The 20345-nt window shown below is 43.0% G+C and overlaps 1 protein-coding gene across 1 annotated transcript in view; it reads left to right on the plus strand.

Annotated features, from left to right (window-relative positions):
* Positions 1 to 13625, plus strand: part of LOC311226747 (alpha-2-macroglobulin-like) — a gene marked incomplete at both ends in the record, with an annotated part of 60515 nt that extends 46890 nt beyond the window's left edge. The window contains 13 exons of the mRNA XM_084312157.1: positions 360 to 438; positions 562 to 718; positions 4821 to 4895; positions 5390 to 5552; positions 6850 to 7037; positions 7149 to 7364; positions 7501 to 7625; positions 7726 to 7816; positions 8628 to 8696; positions 8875 to 8980; positions 9531 to 9572; positions 13321 to 13324; positions 13439 to 13625. Coding sequence (XP_084168283.1) covers positions 360 to 438; positions 562 to 718; positions 4821 to 4895; positions 5390 to 5552; positions 6850 to 7037; positions 7149 to 7364; positions 7501 to 7625; positions 7726 to 7816; positions 8628 to 8696; positions 8875 to 8980; positions 9531 to 9572; positions 13321 to 13324; positions 13439 to 13625 — 1502 coding nt within the window. The remainder of the gene's footprint in view (positions 1 to 359; positions 439 to 561; positions 719 to 4820; positions 4896 to 5389; positions 5553 to 6849; positions 7038 to 7148; positions 7365 to 7500; positions 7626 to 7725; positions 7817 to 8627; positions 8697 to 8874; positions 8981 to 9530; positions 9573 to 13320; positions 13325 to 13438) is intronic.
* Positions 13626 to 20345: the final 6720 nt, after the last annotated feature.

Here is a 20345-nt window from a genome sequence, read left to right on the forward strand (position 1 = left end):
TTTGCACTGCTTGCTTATCATTAAGGTAGACGCGAACGGGCCACTCTCTGCAGTCTGCTACGGTCTTGTGCAGTGCTGTTCCCAAACCAGGAGGTGATATTGCCAGTCAGGATGCTCTCTATTGTGCATGAGTAGAAGTTCTTAAGGATCGCCTGACTCACTTTGAACTTCCTTAGGCGCCTAAGGAAGTAGAGGCGTTGTCGTGCCTTCTTTATTACACTGTCAATGTGTGTGGTCCATGTCAAGTCCTCGGATATGTGGACTCCGAGGTACTTAAAACTGTTCACTCTCTCAACCGGTGCCCCGTCGATGATGATAATGATGATGATGATGATAAGCACAACCTAATCTTTTCACAGGTTATCAAAGGCAGCTGAACTACATGCATCATGATGGAGCCTTCAGCACATACGGACGACAAGGCGAAGAAAACACTTGGTGGGAACATTATTGAATCATATAATACATGACTAACCTGAGCTGTCATCACAAACATCATTGCTTAAGAGTGAAAGCATATTTTTTCAGTGAAAATGTAATCAATGTTTTGTTCATCCTCAGGTTGACTGCTTTTGTCCTGAGATCCTTTGTCAGAGCAAAGTCTTTCATTTATATTGACCCAGACAGAATACAGGAAACAAAGTTCTGGCTTGAGAACAGGCAGAAAGAGAACGGCTGTTTCCAAATGTTTGGACAACTATTCAACAACAGAATGAAGGTATTTGTATGGAAAAGTAAAAATACTGAAATGAAACAAACTAAAAGCACTTGTCAGACTGTTAAAATGTTAAGCTAAATGTGTTGACACTTTGTATATACTTGGTAAGAGTTGATCGGGGTGGGTTCTCTTTTTTCTTTTTTTTTCTTTTTTACTCTCAATACAAAAAAACAGCTATTTTGACAGGCACTCTTCTTTATCAGGTTAAACATGTTGTGGCAGCTGGTAGTGTAGAGGTCTAAACACTATCTTACCACCTCAGAGACCAGGTTAAAGGTAGTGTAGAGGTCTAACCACTCTCCTAGCACCACAGAGACCAGGTTAAAGGTAGTGTAGAGGTATAAACACTCTCCTACCACCTCAGAGACCAGGTTAAAGGTAGTGTAGAGGTCTAAACACTCTCCTAGCACCACGGAGACCAGGTTAAAGGTAGTGTAGAGGTCTAAACACTCTCCTACCCCCACAGAGACCAGGTTAAAGGTAGTGTAGAGGTCTAAACACTCTCCTACCCCCACAGAGACCAGGTTAAAGGTAGTGTAGAGGTCTAAACACTCTCCTAGCACCACAGAGACCAGGTTAAAGGTAGTGTAGAGGTCTAAACACTCTCCTACCCCCACAGAGACCAGGTTAAAGGTAGTGTAGAGGTCTAAACACTCTCCTAGCACCACGGAGACCAGGTTAAAGGTAGTGTAGAGGTCTAAACACTCTCCTAGCACCACAGAGACCAGGTTAAAGGTAGTGTAGAGGTCTAAACACTCTCCTACCACCTCAGAGACCAGGTTAAAGGTAGTGTAGAGGTCTAAACACTCTCCTAGCACCACAGAGACCAGGTTAAAGGTAGTGTAGAGGTCTAAACACTCTCCTAGCACCACAGAGACCAGGTTAAAGGTAGTGTAGAGGTCTAAACACTCTCCTAGCACCACAGAGACCAGGTTAAAGGTAGTGTAGAGGTCTAAACACTCTCCTAGCTCCACAGAGACCAGGTTAAAGGTAGTGTAGAGGTCTAAACACTCTCCTAGCACCACAGAGACCAGGTTAAAGGTAGTGTAGAGGTCTAACTACTCTCCTAGCACCACAGAGACCAGGTTAAAGGTAGTGTAGAGGTCTAAACACTCCTAGCTCCACAGAGACCAGGTTAAAGGTAGTGTAGAGGTCTAAACACTCTCCTAGCACCTCAGAGACCAGGTTAAAGGTAGTGTAGAGGTCTAAACACTCTCCTAGCACCACAGAGACCAGGTTAAAGGTAGTGTAGAGGTCTAAACACTCTCCTAGCACCTCAGAGACCAGGTTAAAGGTAGTGTAGAGGTCTAACTACTCTCCTAGCACCACAGAGACCAGGTTAAAGGTAGTGTAGAGGTCTAAACACTCTACCTCCACAGAGACCAGGTTAAAGGTAGTGTAGAGGTCTAAACACTCTCCTAGCACCACAGAGACCAGGTTAAAGGTAGTGTAGAGGTCTAAACACTCTCCTAGCACCTCAGAGACCAGGTTAAAGGTAGTGTAGAGGTCTAAACACTCTCCTAGCACCACAGAGACCAGGTTAAAGGTAGTGTAGAGGTCTAAACACTCTCCTAGCACCACAGAGACCAGGTTAAAGGTAGTGTAGAGGTCTAACTACTCTCCTAGCACCACAGAGACCAGGTTAAAGGTAGTGTAGAGGTCTAAACACTCTCCTAGCACCACAGAGACCAGGTTAAAGGTAGTGTAGAGGTCTAAACACTCTCCTAGCACCACAGAGACCAGGTTAAAGGTAGTGTAGAGGTCTAACCACTCTCCTAGCACCACAGAGACCAGGTTAAAGGTAGTGTAGAGGTCTAAACACTCTCCTAGCACCTCAGAGACCAGGTTAAAGGTAGTGTAGAGGTCTAAACACTCTCCTAGCTCCACAGAGACCAGGTTAAAGGTAGTGTAGAGGTCTAACCACTCTCCTAGCACCACAGAGACCAGGTTAAAGGTAGTGTAGAGGTCTAACTACTCTCCTAGCACCACAGAGACCAGGTTAAAGGTAGTGTAGAGGTCTAAACACTCTCCTAGCACCTCAGAGACCAGGTTAAAGGTAGTGTAGAGGTCTAAACACTCTCCTAGCACCACAGAGACCAGGTTAAAGGTAGTGTAGAGGTCTAACTACTCTCCTAGCACCTCAGAGACCAGGTTAAAGGTAGTGTAGAGGTCTAAACACTCTCCTAGCTCCACAGAGACCAGGTTAAAGGTAGTGTAGAGGTCTAAACACTCTCCTAGCACCACAGAGACCAGGTTAAAGGTAGTGTAGAGGTCTAACTACTCTCCTAGCACCACAGAGACCAGGTTAAAGGTAGTGTAGAGGTCTAAACACTCCTAGCTCCACAGAGACCAGGTTAAAGGTAGTGTAGAGGTCTAAACACTCTCCTAGCACCTCAGAGACCAGGTTAAAGGTAGTGTAGAGGTCTAAACACTCTCCTAGCACCACAGAGACCAGGTTAAAGGTAGTGTAGAGGTCTAAACACTCTCCTAGCACCTCAGAGACCAGGTTAAAGGTAGTGTAGAGGTCTAACTACTCTCCTAGCACCACAGAGACCAGGTTAAAGGTAGTGTAGAGGTCTAAACACTCTACCTCCACAGAGACCAGGTTAAAGGTAGTGTAGAGGTCTAAACACTCTCCTAGCACCACAGAGACCAGGTTAAAGGTAGTGTAGAGGTCTAAACACTCTCCTAGCACCTCAGAGACCAGGTTAAAGGTAGTGTAGAGGTCTAAACACTCTCCTAGCACCACAGAGACCAGGTTAAAGGTAGTGTAGAGGTCTAAACACTCTCCTAGCACCACAGAGACCAGGTTAAAGGTAGTGTAGAGGTCTAACTACTCTCCTAGCACCACAGAGACCAGGTTAAAGGTAGTGTAGAGGTCTAAACACTCTCCTAGCACCACAGAGACCAGGTTAAAGGTAGTGTAGAGGTCTAAACACTCTCCTAGCACCACAGAGACCAGGTTAAAGGTAGTGTAGAGGTCTAACCACTCTCCTAGCACCACAGAGACCAGGTTAAAGGTAGTGTAGAGGTCTAAACACTCTCCTAGCACCTCAGAGACCAGGTTAAAGGTAGTGTAGAGGTCTAAACACTCTCCTAGCTCCACAGAGACCAGGTTAAAGGTAGTGTAGAGGTCTAACCACTCTCCTAGCACCACAGAGACCAGGTTAAAGGTAGTGTAGAGGTCTAACTACTCTCCTAGCACCACAGAGACCAGGTTAAAGGTAGTGTAGAGGTCTAAACACTCTCCTAGCACCTCAGAGACCAGGTTAAAGGTAGTGTAGAGGTCTAAACACTCTCCTAGCACCACAGAGACCAGGTTAAAGGTAGTGTAGAGGTCTAACTACTCTCCTAGCACCTCAGAGACCAGGTTAAAGGTAGTGTAGAGGTCTAAACACTCTCCTAGCACCACAGAGACCAGGTTAAAGGTAGTGTAGAGGTCTAAACACTCTCCTAGCTCCACAGAGACCAGGTTAAAGGTAGTGTAGAGGTCTAAACACTCTCCTAGCACCACAGAGACCAGGTTAAAGGTAGTGTAGAGGTCTAACCACTCTCCTAGCACCACAGAGACCAGGTTAAAGGTAGTGTAGAGGTCTAAACACTCTCCTAGCACCACAGAGACCAGGTTAAAGGTAGTGTAGAGGTCTAAACACTCTCCTAGCACCACAGAGACCAGGTTAAAGGTAGTGTAGAGGTCTAACCACTCTCCTAGCACCTCAGAGACCAGGTTAAAGGTAGTGTAGAGGTCTAACCACTCTCCTAGCTCCACACAGACCAGGTTAAAGGTAGTGTAGCAGCTGGCGGAGGAGGCATGTGTCTACCATGTAGTCCTGCCCAGACTGTCAGCAGGGGAATTGGTGTGATGACTAAATTGGGTACATGGTAGCAAACATAAAATAGTTAACCTTTAATGGTAGATATCTAATGGTAGATATTTAATGGTAGATATCTAATGGTAGATATTTAATGGTAGATATTCACAAATGAAGTTCCAAAAGGAAAATAAAGTAGTTTGAAGTTGAAGAAGTTGATTTAATGGCAGATATCTAAATTTCCACACAGGATATTAGGTTAAAATCCTGCTCATGTTTCCTCTCTACAGGGCGGAGTCTCTGATGAAGTGACTCTTACTGCCTACATCACTGCCTCACTGTTGGAGATGAATGTTTCTGTTGATATAGATCTGATACTGATGATGACTGATGATGATGATGACCTGGTACTGTATCTGTATGTCATGTATGTCATATATGTTATGATGAATTGAAAATGGGGGACCCTGATGTAAACAAGACGAAAGTCTTTCTCTGGTCTGCATCCCCTTAACAATTGTATGTATTGAGCTGTACTGTACTGTACCCATTCTGCAATCTGTTAATAAACTTTTCAATCAATCAATCAATGATGATGTGTCTGTGAGTAGTCTCTTATATTGTTACATAAAGTTATATTAATGTGTCTGTGAGTAGACTCTTATAGTGTTACATAAAGTTATATTAATGTGTCTGTGAGTAGACTCTTATAGTGTTACATAAAGTTATATTAATGTGTCTGTGAGTAGACTCTTATAGTGTTACATTCCCATAAAGTTATTTGGTATCAATTCTGATTGAAAGGACAGCTATTATGAGTGCATTTTGTGCTGATCAAAACCTATTGAATCTGTTTCAGAATCCTGTGCTGAGCAACAGCCTGTCTTGCCTGAGGAACGCCAGCAGTGATGTGAGCAACACCTACACTACAGCCCTGCTGGCATACACCTTCACTCTGGCAGGAGACATGGAGACACGGGCCAGGCTTCTGAAGCACTTGGACAACATCTCCTCACAACAAGGTGAGACACTGAGACACGGGCCAGGCTTCTGAAGCACTTGGACAACATCTCCTCACAACAAGGTGAGACATGGAGACACAGGCCAGGCTTCTGAAGCACTTGGACAACATCTCCTCACAACAAGGTGAGACACGGAGACACGGGCCAGGCTTCTGAAGCACCTGGACAACATCTCCTCACAACAAGGTGAGACATGGAGACACGGGCCAGGCTTCTGAAGCCATGGGCTCCGAGGTCGTCGGCAGGATGGTAACATAAACACTGATAAACACTGGTGGGGGAGGTTTGGTCAGAGCTATGGGGAGAGTTCGACATCGATAGAAGAGGACGTTTAGTGTGTTAAAGGTGACCAGCCATTGCCATGGCCGTGTCACATAGTAACAAGGAAAGGGGGCGGGCCCGTCGTTGCTATGACGAAGATCATATAACTAAGGTTTCTTCCGGGTAAGGGCAGACTAAAACGATTCAGCTACGACACACAGAGGAGAAGCGTTGATCAGAGACTTTGAAACGGCTCCCTCCTCCCCTCGCAAGGGGGGGGGGGGGGGGGGGGACTGACGTGGCACGACAACCAAGAAGGCTTTTGGATAACAGCTAGGCCGCGACGACCACCGAGCGGGGTGAAAGGAGAGATCATTAGAATAATGAATTTAGTTTTCTTCCAAAGACTTTTCAAGGACAATACAGAATTGGTTTCCATCTGATTATGAGGTTTTGTTTATGTAATAAACAACGTTTTCCAAGAAGGGTATTACGCGGCCCGGTGTCGAATTCTTATGCTTACGGATTGCATTAAAGGGGGAATGCCACAATGTACAGCCAGTACGAGAGGATGTCGGAGAAATAAAACACAGAGTCAACGGATAAGGAGGTGATAAGTGGCTGATTGTGGTTTGATCGAAATCTAACAGGACAATACCAAGTAGACTCATTGTAATATTGCATAGTAGTAGACCTCTCTTCACCCTTGCTTTCTTCATTCAGATATCTTGTTGTTCATCATCTTGGTCCCTAGTACTATATCTGTACACCAATGGCTAAAAACCTTTACCTCAATCTGGCATGTCAATCTTATTGATTTTGAAGAGAATTCAATAGTGCAGGACAGGTCCTTGGCCAAGTGTCAACCTATCCACCACGTTTGAGCTAAATCCATTAAGAAATGCGTGACAAGTGACTGACACAAACACAAGTGATTTCGATGCTCCAGTGTGCTTTGTGTATGTGGGCGTAATACAGTAACTATTATTGCTTCATCACCGTCAGGTTAACTGAAACTGTGTTCCTGGTCTCTCAGGGGGGCTTCTCCACTGGTCTCAGACCTCCTCAGAAACATCAGCCTCTCTGTCTGTGGAGATCAGCTCCTATGTGCTGCTAGCTACTCTCAGTGCCTCCCCTACGACCGCAGACAAAGGCTACGCCTCCCGCATCGTCAGGTGGCTGGCTGGCCAGCAGAACTCCTACGGAGGCTTCTCCTCCACACAGGTACGTCCCAAACGGCTGTTTGGCCAGATGCTACAGGAGACGTCCATCCACCTGTCCCACCTTGTTGTTCTAGTGGAAGATCCGTCTCTCACTGGTGGTTGATGTTTGTAGGACACAGTGGTGGCTCTCCAGGCTCTGGCCCTCTACTCTTCTCTGGTGTTCAGTCCAGAGGGTTCCAGCACAGTGACCGTCCAGTCTCCCGGTGGCGAGTTGACCTTTGATGTGAACCAGGGCAACAAGCTTCTCTACCAGGAGAGGGCGCTGCCGTACCCAACATGGGCGTTCAGCACCCTGGAGGTGAAGGGCACTGCTTGTGCCTCAGTGCAGGTCAGTGGATCACTTCTCCTGACGGGTTCATCTCTTCCTCTAATAATGTCACTTTGATGTCACTTATTGTCCATCTAAAAATGTACAATAAAGGTTTTTTATTTGACACGTTCCACTTGTTGTCCCTCTGTCCCAGGTGACTCATCGCTACAACATCCCAACTCCGACCGGCGACACCACCCTCAGCATCCAGGTCACACCTGAGGCAGACTGCACCAGCAACTCCCCGAGACCAAAGCTCACCCTGAAGCTCAAGTCCCTGTAAGGGTTAATCATAGGGCCTACAAACAGGTTGTATTAATAGGTATTGAATGTCAAACATCCAGAAAATGTATTAACAACCTTTATCTTTCTGTAACAGATACAGTGGAAAGGAAGGTGCCACAAATATGATCATTGTGGATATAAAGATCTTATCTGGGTTCAGTCCAGACGCTGAGTCTTTAAAAAAGGTAGGTTTGTGCAACGAGTCCAGTTTACTGAGTACCCTAACTCTAACCCAACGAGTCCAGTTTACTGAGTACCCTAACTCTAACCCAACGAGTCCAGTTTACTGAGTACCCTAACTCTAACCCAACGAGTCCAGTTTACTGAGTACCCTAACTCTAACCCAACGAGTCCAGTTTACTGAGTACCCTAACTCTAACCCAACGAGTCCAGTTTACTGAGTACCCTAACTCTAACCCAACGAGTCCAGTTTACTGAGTACCCTAACTCTAACCCAACGAGTCCAGTTTACTGAGTACCCTAACTCTAACCCAAGGAGTCCAGTTTACTGAGTACCCTAACTCTAACCCAACGAGTCCAGTTTACTGAGTACTCTAACCCAACGAGTCCAGTTTACTGAGTACCCTAACTCTAACCCAACGAGTCCAGTTTACTGAGTAACCTAACTCTAACCCAACGAGTCCAGTTTACTGAGTAACCTAACTCTAACCCAACGAGTCCAGTTTACTGAGTACCCTAACTCTAACCCAACGAGTCCAGTTTACTGAGTACCCTAACTCTAACCCAACGAGTCCAGTTTACTGAGTACTCTAACCCAACGAGTCCAGTTTACTGAGTACCCTAACCCAACGAGTCAAGTTTACTGAGTACTCTAACCCAACGAGTACAGTTACTGAGTACCCTAACTCGAACCCAACGAGTCCAGTTTACTTTCAGCGTGATTTGTCATGTGTTGCTGCTGTGTTATCTGGAGACTTTGTCATCACAGAGTTCACAAAGAGTTCATCACAAGAGCTGAATATCTTCTTTCCACAGCTCAGAGGAGCTCTGCTGGTGGACCGTGTCGACAGAGAGGATGATCACATCATCGTGTACCTGAAGGAGGTGATGATGTCATGTAATTCTGTTACTGATGTCATGTAATTCTGTTACTGATGATGTCATGTAATTCTGTTACTGATGATGTCATGTAATTCTGTTACTGATGATGTCATGTAATTCTGTTACTGATGATGTCATGTAATTCTGTTACTGATGTCTTTTTCTTTTTGTCATCCAACAGTTACCGTCCATCCTTCCCATCTACCACACGTTAGAGATCGTACAGGAGCTTCCAGTGCGGAACCTGAAGCCAGCAGTGGTCAAAATATACGACTATTACCAGACAAGTAAACAGATAATACAGTATAATCATGTTATTGATCTGTGACTACAACCAGACAAGTAAACAGATAATACAGTATAATCATACCACACAGCACATTACTGTTATTGATCTGTGACTACTACCAGACAAGTAAACAGATAATACAGTATATTCACACCACACAGCATATTACTGTTATTGATCTGTGACTACTACCAGACAAGTAAACAGATAATACAGTATAATCACACCACACAGCATATTACTGTTATTGAACTTCTACAGACTACACATTCTACTGTACTGCCTGTTCTAAAGCTACTGTACTGCCTGTTCTAAAGCTACTGTACTGCCTGTTCTAAAGCTACTGTACTGCGTGTTCTAAAGCTACTGTACTGCCTGTTCTAAAGCTACTGTACTGCCTGTTCTAAAGCTACTGTACTGCCTGTTCTAAAGCTACTGTACTGCCTGTTCTAAAGCTACTGTACTGCCTGTTCTAAAGCTACTGTACTGCCTGTTCTAAAGCGCTCCCTCTTTACACTCTTCCTCTTTGCTCCTCTTCTTCCTCTCAGGCGACCAGGCTGAGACAGAATACACGTTCCCTTGTGCTGCAGGTAAACAAGCTCGAATTACATAACACTGGAATTCAGTTTTCCAAAGCCCCAATTTATTTCAAAATTCACTATAGAATATCACAGGTTACGATTGATCTAGAAATATTTACTTATAACGCTCTTGCAATTCTAGGGAGCTCCAGTAGCTCACCGCGTACCTCGAGCGCTATTTCGGTGACGGGGACAACCGTGCTCATCACGGATCTGGGGTTTAGCGAGTTCGAATCCCGGACTGCAGCCGTGCCTTTCCCAGAGTGTCTTCCCCCCACCTGTTACTCCATTCCTGTCGGTCAATCTTGACCAGAGTAAATGCGATAAACGCAAAAAAGAGCCAGCGGAATGGCCAAAGTTTAAAAAAAAATAAAGCTCTTGCAATTCTGAAAAGAAGTATTTGTATTTTTACAGTCGACACATATTTACATGTTATCAGTCAACATGAGTAGATTCCCCCCCTAACATGGATATAAAGCATTATGGCATGAATCAATTAGCCAATTCAATTAATAATGGACCAATCAGATAGCTAGCTAGTAAAAGATATATCTTTAAGTCTTTAATGTTTACAATATATTCTTTCTTTCATTTGCAGGACGTTGAAGGGAACTAGTTACGATTCTTCAAGATCATTATTATAATACAATTCAACTTGCATATAATTGAAAATAAAACATTATAAATCTGTAAGTGATTGTGTTAAATGTACAATTTATGTATTAGAATTATGTATTTCTGAGGTCATTAATGTACAGTATCTTGTAATTAGCTCATGTTTATTTGATGCAAAACTAGATTTAAGCTGTATCTAAAATGTTAAATATCAATCAATAAAATAAATCAAAGTATTGTTGCAAACTTTATTTTGCTAGCTATGCCTTGTAGCAAAGCAGGCTGTGTTATGGATTAATGTCTGGTTTTGACTAAAGGTTTATTCTTTAATGATAATATTGTTGACTGGAGACCCTGGGACTGGGCCGCTTGGAGAGCATTTCTTGTTATGAATCATGAATATATAATGTATGAACTGTATGCATGAAAACAAGCTTAATGTCCACCACAACTTTCCTTGAATGAATGAATGAACGAATGAAAACTTTATTTAACAGATTGCAGAAACGGCTCAATACACACAATTGTTAAGGGGATGCAGACCAGAGAAAGACGTTCGTCTTGTTTACATCAGGGTCCCCCATTTTCAATTCATAGTGACATTTATGACATACGCAACATACAGATATATATCATGACATTTATGACATACAGGTATACAGTACTGTTACATTTGTGACATATACGATATGCAAATATACAGTACTGTTACCCAGAGATCCTAACAGAGATTATATACATATGATGGGGAGGAGACTGTACATTAGGAGGGGGTGGGTGGGTGGGAGAAAATATATACATACTTACTAAACTACATACAGTATGGACTCCAGTTGTGCATCTTACACATTTATAGTTATTTGTGTGATATTGTAAATAATATTATGTAATCATTTATTGCTTGGGCTAAAAGCGGTCTATATTTAGCCTGACATTTTCTGGGCTATATGAGAGCTATGATATGATATTATTATTATATATTTTATTTATAATTACATGATATATTATATTAGAATGACATTATATTAATTATTTTCAATGTACTGTAGTTGTGCAGTATGATGACAATACATTTGAATCTAATCTAATGTAATCTAACAGAGGAAGTATGAATGATCTTCTCGAAATGACAAACTGAGATAATGCACTCCTTCCTGAAGGGGGCAGCGTTTGACAGTTTTACACAAGTATCTTGGTGTCATTCTAGACACTACACTCTCATTTAAATATCACATGGAAAAAAAGTCACAAACACAGTGAAATTCAATCAGGTCATCTCTGCCAGTAGATGCAGCAAGAATGTTCATGCATTCAATGGGCCAATACTCTCTTATTATTCTTTATATTCTTTCTTACCTATAAGAAAAGCCACCGCCACATTCATCAAGCCGTTCTTAAAGTCCAAATCGGTTCTTACCCAGGTGTGTTGAATGATGAATCCCAGCTGTTCTTAAATTGAAATGCGTGTTCACGCTCTATTCATTTGCATACAGACATGCCCCCCCCTGCTCCTTATAAGGCGAATGAGGCGTCTGCAAAACAGCTTGAGTGAATGAATGAATGAATGAAAACTTTATTTAACAGATTGCAGAATGGGTACAATACAGTACGGCTCAATACACACAATTGTTAAGGGGATGCAGACCAGAGAAAGACGTTTGTCTTGTTTACATCAGGGTCCCCCATTTTCAATTCATAGTGACATTTATGACATACACAACATACATGACATTTATGGCATAGGGACATACATGACATACGTGGGAGAGAAATATACATGCGGTGGGGAGAGAATATATACATGCGGTGGGGAAGAGACTGTCTATTAGGAGGTGGTGGGGGTGGGGGGGTTTGGACATTTACGTGGCCAGTTTCGAATTGCAGCCTCCCGTAGGTGCTCTTTTAGAGCGGTTTTGAATGTGGGTAGGGTTTCACATTCCTTTACAGCTTTGGGTAGGGCGTTCCACATTGATGTGGCATAATAGCGAAACGTGTTTAGTCCCTTGTTTGAGCCGAATCTGGGTTTAACATGATTTTTTGAGCTTCCTCTGGTGTTGTGGTTGTGGTATTCACTGACCTTTGGGAAGTATTTTGACATGTACATTGGTACCTTAGTCATATAGTGTATCTTGTAGACCAGGCCCATTGCAAGTTGCTGTACTCTGTCGTCTACTCTAAGCCATCCTAGGTTGTCAAAGTGGGCAGGGGTGAGGTGGGTTCTAGGGGTAAGGTCAAGTAGAAGTCTGACCAGTTTGTTTTGTGATGTTTGTAATCTTGTTTTTAGCGCCTTTGATGTGCTTTGGTACCATGAGGTGCAAGCATAGTTGTAGTACCCTTGAATGAGTGCTCCTGCCAGAGTCTTCAGGGTATTCTTGTTTACCAGAGAGGAGATCCGGTACAAGAATCTAGTTCGTTGGTTGACTTTTTTTATTACCTTGGATGCCATTTTGTCACAGGAAAGATTTGCCTCTAGGATGGAACCTAGGTATGTAATTTCATCTTTCCTTGTGACAATATTCACTGTAAATCACTAACTGAGAAGCCGTCTGTCTTGCTGAGTTTGTTATTTGATCCGAAGAGAATGGACTCTGTTTTACCCAGGTGTAATGATAGTTTATCAGAGAGCCAGGTGCAGATTTTGCCTAGTTCCGAGCTGAGGGTTTTTTCAACCTGTAACTTGTTCTTATCAGAGACCAGCAGGGCTGAGTCGTCCGCGAACAAGAACAAGTTGCAGTCACAAGCTGACGACATGTAATTTGCATAAATTAGGAACAGTAACGGTCCTAGTATGCTTCCTTGTGGAACAAGGGGGGGGATAGAGTACCGTTTACCTCCACCATCTGTTCCCTCCCCTCCAGGTAGGATTGCATCCAGCTCACTGATAAACTATCAAAACCCATTGCTTTTAGCTTGTCAATCAGAATGGAGTGATTGACAGTGTCGAAGGCCTTTTGTAGGTCCAGCATGACCATGCCGCAGTATTTGCTGGATGCTGGACCTACAAAAAGCCTTCGACACTGTCGGCTTACAATAAACGGCTTAGCGAGGTAGCCTTAGCGCACGTCCGAGCGCATGTGTGTGTTCATCTGATGACAAATCAAGACTTATACGTATTGTATATGTGCGAAATGAATCGTTCCAGCAAAGTAGGCTTTGTCAACGACTGAGCGCTTGTCAATAGCCAATCGCGCAGTAGGTTGGGAAATACCGGACGGGAATGGTGCATAACTGTACCAGCAACTAAACTGTCCCTGTCCCAGTGTCTTCAACGGTCCCAGTGTCTTCGACGGTCCCAGTGTCTTCGACTGTCCCAGTGTCTTCGACTGTCCCAGTGTCTTCGACGGTCCCAGTGTCTTCGACTGTCCCAGTGTCTTCGACGGTCCCAGTGTCTTCGACGGTCCCAGTGAAAATAACCGTGGCACTACATCCCTGTCTGATATTTTATAAAGGTTTTGTAATAAGAACAAAAGCCTATGAATTTAAATTACGGTCCAGGTTACAGTTCATATCTGGGTGAAGCCATTTCATTTTTCGAATATTATATTATTCTTGTATCAGTTGTATTGTATTATATACAATTCTATGATTTTACCTCTCAGGTAATTTGATATATGAATTCATGAGCACTAACTAAATGTGTACATACAAATAGGCCTTATTGTAATGATTGTGATTACGGTACACATGTTTATCAAAAGCTCTATTGCAATTATATTTATTGTAGAAGGTAACAACTTTTCTGTCAAAGTTCCAAGTAATTCTTTCAGTAATAAACGGCAGCTATTCATGATGGTTTTACCAAATGCTTTTCCAACGTTCTTTTTGTGCCCAAATAGGTGCAGTCTTTGGTAGGTATTGGACAGATTCATTTTAAAGCACTTTAGCAAACTATGTCAATAATGTAGCATTTTGTAAATAATGGCAAAATATAATCATTTTGAGTTTTTATGAGTTAGTTATGACAAAAAGGGTAGAAAAAGCATAGGCTATTTACAAGTAAAATGCTTAACAAATCTATGCACCTAAACCTAAATAAATATTTTAGCGTTCTGTCATTGGTATTTCCAGGAAATGTGCTTCTTTTGTTGCCCGTCCCCTTTTATGTCAGATAGTGCAAAGTTTAGTTTTATGTCATCTTGACTATTGCTGTGCGATGTGGTCATCTGCTGCCAGTGGTGACCTCAGGAAGCTCCAGGTGGTCCAGAACAGGGCAGCACGGTTGGTACTGGGCTGCTCACTAAGGTCTAATGTGAGCCGTATGCATGCCCGCCTCTCTTGGCTTAACGTTGAAAATAGATTGTCTTTTAATATACTTGTGCTGTTCAAGTTGGTCATGAGCAGTAAGACTCCTGTTTTTATACATAATCAGATTGTTTTTAGTAATACTGTGCACGAGCATTACACTAGACTAGAGGTTCCAGTAGTGGACAGCTTGAATTGCCAGGTCCTAGAACCAGCGCTCTGGGGAGATCTTTTATTTTTAGAGCATTAACTCTGTGGAATGGCCTGCCTCGGAACCTCTGCTGCATTTACAGTAGATTCACTTTTAAAAAGAATCTTAAATTGTTTTTAAATTGTTTTTAACACTGTAAAGTGGTTTTTTTGTTTTTGTTTTACACTAATGTAATTTTAGCTATATTAATTGTTACGGTAGGTTCATTATGCATTGTGTGTACTGACTTTTAATAATTTTGTTTTTTTGCAATGGTGATTGTTTATGTTTTTTTGTGTGTGGACCCCAGGAAGACTAGCTGGTTGCTATCGCACCAGCTAATGGGGATCCCTAATAAAATCAAATCAAATCAAAAATCATACCGTCATGTCAGGAAGAATGAGGAGAGTTTGTACTTCTTTGTGGTTGTTTAATTCCAGACTGAAACTGTTACATATACAGGTCAATACCTTGCTCATGATGCAACAATGTGGAGCGCCCTACCCACAGCTGTAAAGGAATGTGAATCACTACCCACCTTCAAAACCATCTCAAAGAGCACCTATACGGGAGACTGTGCAATTCGAAACTGGTCCTTGTAAATGTCTGAACCCAACCCCCTCCAATGTACAGTTTCTCCCCCCCCCCCCCCGTTTGGGCACCGAGAACCGGTTCTAATAGGAACCGGTTCCTAACTTCCGGTTCTGGAAGTGAATAGTATGAAAAAAATTTAAGATTAAAAAAAGAATAAAAAAATCTCCTGCTAAATAAGCTGTGACCTGTTTTGACCTGCACCTCAAATAATCGGAATCGAGAATCGTTTAGAACAGGAATCGAAATGGAGAATCGTAACCGGAATCGTTCAAACCCAAACGATGCTCAACCCGACTTCACCCCTGGTTTACTTGATACAGTGAAATATTGTACCACATACTAATCATACCGATAGATGGGCCTATTCTGAGATTACCTTACAATAATATGTGAATATGGTGTAAAATAATAATAGAGGCCTTGTGTAGTTCTCTCTCTCTCTTCCAGCATGGCTGCCTGGAACCATCTGTAACCACTTTCAAAAGAAAATGCCTAATTTCTGTGCAGTGTTAGAGTAGATAATATTACTGTTTTACTGTGATTTGTTTATAATATCCAGTAATAAGACATCAAATGATTAAGTTTTTGTTTAAATAGTTCTCATAAATCAACACATAGCAACCGTTGTCTCTTCCATTGCCATGTACGGTACAAAACAATGGTTGCTATTGTAACGGATATGTACCGTGATAGTGTGACTACGGTACATGGAAGTAAAACTCTCTCCCCTGAGGCATCCAGACTGAGCGCTTAGTGAGGATATCCTTTCTTGGCACAGCGGTCTGTGTTGCTGGCCCTGGTGCGGACGCCCGGGGTTCGACTCCCACTCAAGGCATGGTCGAAGTGTGGCAGGTACAGTGTTGTACCGGCTACACTATGTTACAGGCAGCCATGTTGGAAGACAGAGAACTACACATATTCCGTGAAGCATAGACCACCGCAAGTTCCGCAACACTCTCTCATCCATGAGCTCAATGTAACGTGGAAGTGCAGTGGTCTATAAGGGAGGTGTAGTGGTTACTTCCTGGTCTATAGGGAGGTGTAGTGGTTACTTCCTGGTCTATATGGAGGTGTAGTGGTTACTTCCTGGTCTATAGGGAGGTGTAGTGGTTACTTCCTGGTCTATAAGGGAGGTGTAGTGGTTACTTCCTGGTCTATAAGGGAGGTGTAGTGGTTACTTCCTGGTCTATAGGGAGGTGTAGTGGTTACTTCCTGGTCTATAAGGGAGGTGTAGTGGTTACTTCCTGGTCTATAATGGAGGTGTAGTGGTTACTTCCTGGTCTATAGGGAGGTGTAGTGGTTACTTCCTGGTCTATAGGGAGGTGTAGTGGTTACTTCCTGGTCTATAAGGGAGGTGTAGTGGTTACTTCCTGGTCTATAAGGGAGGTGTAGTGGTTACTTCCTGGTCTATAGGGAGGTGTAGTGGTTACTTCCTGGTCTATAAGGGAGGTGTAGTGGTTACTTCCTGGTCTATAAGGGAGGTGTAGTGGTTACTTCCTGGTCTATAGGGAGGTGTAGTGGTTACTTCCTGGTCTATAGGGAGGTGTAGTGGTTACTTCCTGGTCTATAGGGAGGTGTAGTGGTTACTTCCTGGTCTATAGGGAGGTGTAGTGGTTACTTCCTGGTCTATAAGGGAGGTGTAGTGGTTACTTCCTGGTATATAAGGGAGGTGTAGTGGTTACTTCCTGGTCTATAAGGGATGTGTAGTGGTTACTTCCTGGTCTATAGGGAGGTGTAGTGGTTACTTCCTGGTCTATAGAGAGGTGTAGTGGTTACTTCCTGGTCTATAAGGGAGGTGTAGTGGTTACTTCCTGGTCTATAGGGAGGTGTAGTGGTTACTTCCTGGTCTATAGGGAGGTGTAGTGGTTACTTCCTGGTCTATAGGGAGGTGTAGTGGTTACTTCCTGGTCTATAAGGGAGGTGTAGTGGTTACTTCCTGTTCTATAGGGAGGTGTAGTGGTTACTTCCTGGTCTATAGGGAGGTGTAGTGGTTACTTCCTGGTCTATAAGGGAGGTGTAGTGGTTACTTCCTGGTCTATAGGGAGGTGTAGTGGTTACTTCCTGGTCTATAGGGAGGTGTAGTGGTTACTTCCTGGTCTATAGGGAGGTGTAGTGGTTACTTCCTGGTCTATAGGGAGGTGTAGTGGTTACTTCCTGGTCTATAGGGAGGTGTGGTGGTTACTTCCTGGTCTATAGGGAGGTGTAGTGGTTACTTCCTGGTCTATAAGGGAGGTGTAGTGGTTACTTCCTGGTCTATAGGGAGGTGTAGTGGTTACTTCCTGGTCTATAGGGAGGTGTAGTGGTTACGTCCTGGTCTATAGGGAGGTGTAGTGGTTACTTCCTGGTCTATAGGGAGGTGTAGTGGTTACTTCCTGGTCTATAGGGAGGTGTAGTGGTTACTTCCTGGTCTATAGGGAGGTGTAGTGGTTACTTCCTGGTCTATAGGGAGGTGTAGTGGTTACTTCCTGGTCTATAGGGAGGTGTAGTGGTTACTTCCTGGTCTATAGGGAGGTGTAGTGGTTACGTCCTGGTCTATAGGGAGGTGTAGTGGTTACTTCCTGGTCTATAGGGAGGTGTAGTGGTTACTTCCTGGTCTATAGGGAGGTGTAGTGGTTACTTCCTGGTCTATAGGGAGGTGTAGTGGTTACTTCCTGGTCTATAGGGAGGTGTAGTGGTTACTTCATTGCTGTTTCCGGCCGGTCCACCTCAAATACAATTGCAATGTATTTCCCCATTGCCCATTTCTAAATCCTCTCTTTTAAAACAAATAAAGCATGAACATTTGCATGGTGTACCTTTCTGTGCGTATTCATCCACAATATATAGCTCAACATACCCCCCCCCCCCTCCCAATGTACAGACTCCTCCCCATCATATGTATATATTCCCTCCCCGCCGTATGTATATTTCTCTCCCACCCACCCACCCCCTCCTAATGTACAGTCCCCTCCCCATCATAATCTCTGTTAGGATCTCTTGGTAACAGTACTGTATATTTGCATATCGTATATGTCACAAATGTAACAGTACTATATACCTGTATGTCCCTATGTCATAAATGTCATGATGTCATGTATGTTGTGTATGTCATAAATGTCTTGATGAATTTAAAATGGGGGACCCTGATGTAAACAAGACTAAAGTCTTTCTCTGGTCTGCATCCCCTTAACAATTGTGTGTATTGATCCGTACTGTATTGTACCTATTCTGCAATCTGTTAAATAAAGTTTTCATTCATTCAAGTCATTCATGAAAATATTTGCAATTAATCATAAAATAATTACGTCGAATTTTATTTCAACCAAAAATGCAATAATGTTAGTGATAGAAGGGAACAAATATTTTGTGCAAAAATTGAAAGCTTGCCAGTGTTCATGAGGCAGAATTGTTACAATAGCCGATAATGCATTTCCCCAATGATAAATCCCTGACGTCAGACCACACCTCATCGTTCAATCAATTAATCCCCCCCCCCCCTCCCCCCGGCACGTCACGTCCGGGATGAGAGGCAGCGACATGACAGCTGCCTCATCATCAACAACAACACGGGGATTTCAAAATACACAGAACAGGTATGTAGTGACATCGCTTCTCTTGCTTTTCGATCAACAGAATATCGATTGGTGGTGCGCGCGCAGCGTTAATATGATGCTGGTGGGGGGCGGGGGGGGGGGGGGGCATGCAGAGCAGAGCAGAGCCCCTTTCGTGACCGTGATGCTGTGATCACCGCGCGTGCGCAGCAGGCACCGTGTTGTTGACCAGATTATAAAACATATTTAAAATGTTTATTAGCAGCTGGTGGTGGGGGGGGGGGGTCTCTGCGTCTTGTAGTAGAAGCGTCTTGATGCAGAAACACGAGACAGAGTTAATGTAGTGATTGATTGATTGATTGATTGATTGATTGATTGATTGATTGATTGATTGAAAACTTTATTTAACAGATTGCAGAATGGGTACAATACAGTACGGCTCAATGCACACAATTGTTAAGGGGATGCAGACCAGAGAAAGACTTTCGTCTTGTTTACATCAGGGTCCCCCATTTTCAATTCATCATAACATACATGACATACAGATAGTCAGTACTGCTACATCTATACATTTATGACATACCAGATTTACAAATATACAGTACTGTTTGTGATGCAAGAAGAGTCCAGAAAAGAGAGTATATACATTTGAGGTAGAAACTGTACATTGGAGGAGGTTGGGTAGGTGGGTGGGGGACACACTGTACAAGATTGGACAAGGGACTGTATTGTAACATCCCCCTTTTATTTATTTTTTTATTTTTTACAACAGTTACAACATTCCTTAGTGCAAATGATTATTATTACAAGAAACCCCATACACTTCCTTATTTAAAACCCTAATCATCTTTTCAGTTCATTTTTCCTTTATTTTTTTTCTTTTACCATATGCCATTATGGGCATCAAATAAAGTTATACAAATAAAGTGTATTATTAAAGGGGAACTATTTTACTATTTCTTTCACTATTTGGGCACTTTTACACAATTCCTGTGAGTCTATGGAACACCTCTGTAATATATATATATTTTTTTATTCATTGTTTTGTATTTCTAATCAAGTCCTCAAAAACAGCATTTTTCTACCTCAAGATCTCGAGCCGTTTTGAGCCTGGGCTCCAGGTCCAGGTCCAGCCACTGTGTGCAGCTCATCCTGCACCTCTCCATTATCATGCAGCGGTGTCTTTCTGACATCACATATCGCGCACATTTTCAAATGACTCAGTTCAGTGAGGGTGAATATTGTGAGAGGAGAATTGGAAGAATGCGCCAATATGAGAATTTTGAGACATAGATCATATTAATATAAGTTCACATAGCTAGGAAACAATGCTAAACACTCAAAAAGGCCATTTATAAGATAGTTCCCCTTTAACCAGTCTCTAACCACCATGGATGAAAAAAAACACTCGGCTCTATAAGTTCAGTCTTTGTGGTGCTCTCACCAGCTACCACTGGCTCTATAAGTCCAGTCTTTGTGGCGCTCTCACCAGCTACCACTGGCTCTATAAGTTCAGTCTTTGTGGTGCTCTCACCACCCTACCACTGGCTCTATAAGTCCAGTCTTTGTGGCGCTCTCACCAGCTACCACTGGCTCTATAAGTTCAGTCTT

The sequence above is a fragment of the Notolepis coatsorum genome, assembly GCF_963971535.1.
Source record: "Notolepis coatsorum genome assembly, chromosome: 1".
NCBI lineage: Eukaryota > Metazoa > Chordata > Actinopteri > Aulopiformes > Paralepididae > Notolepis > Notolepis coatsorum.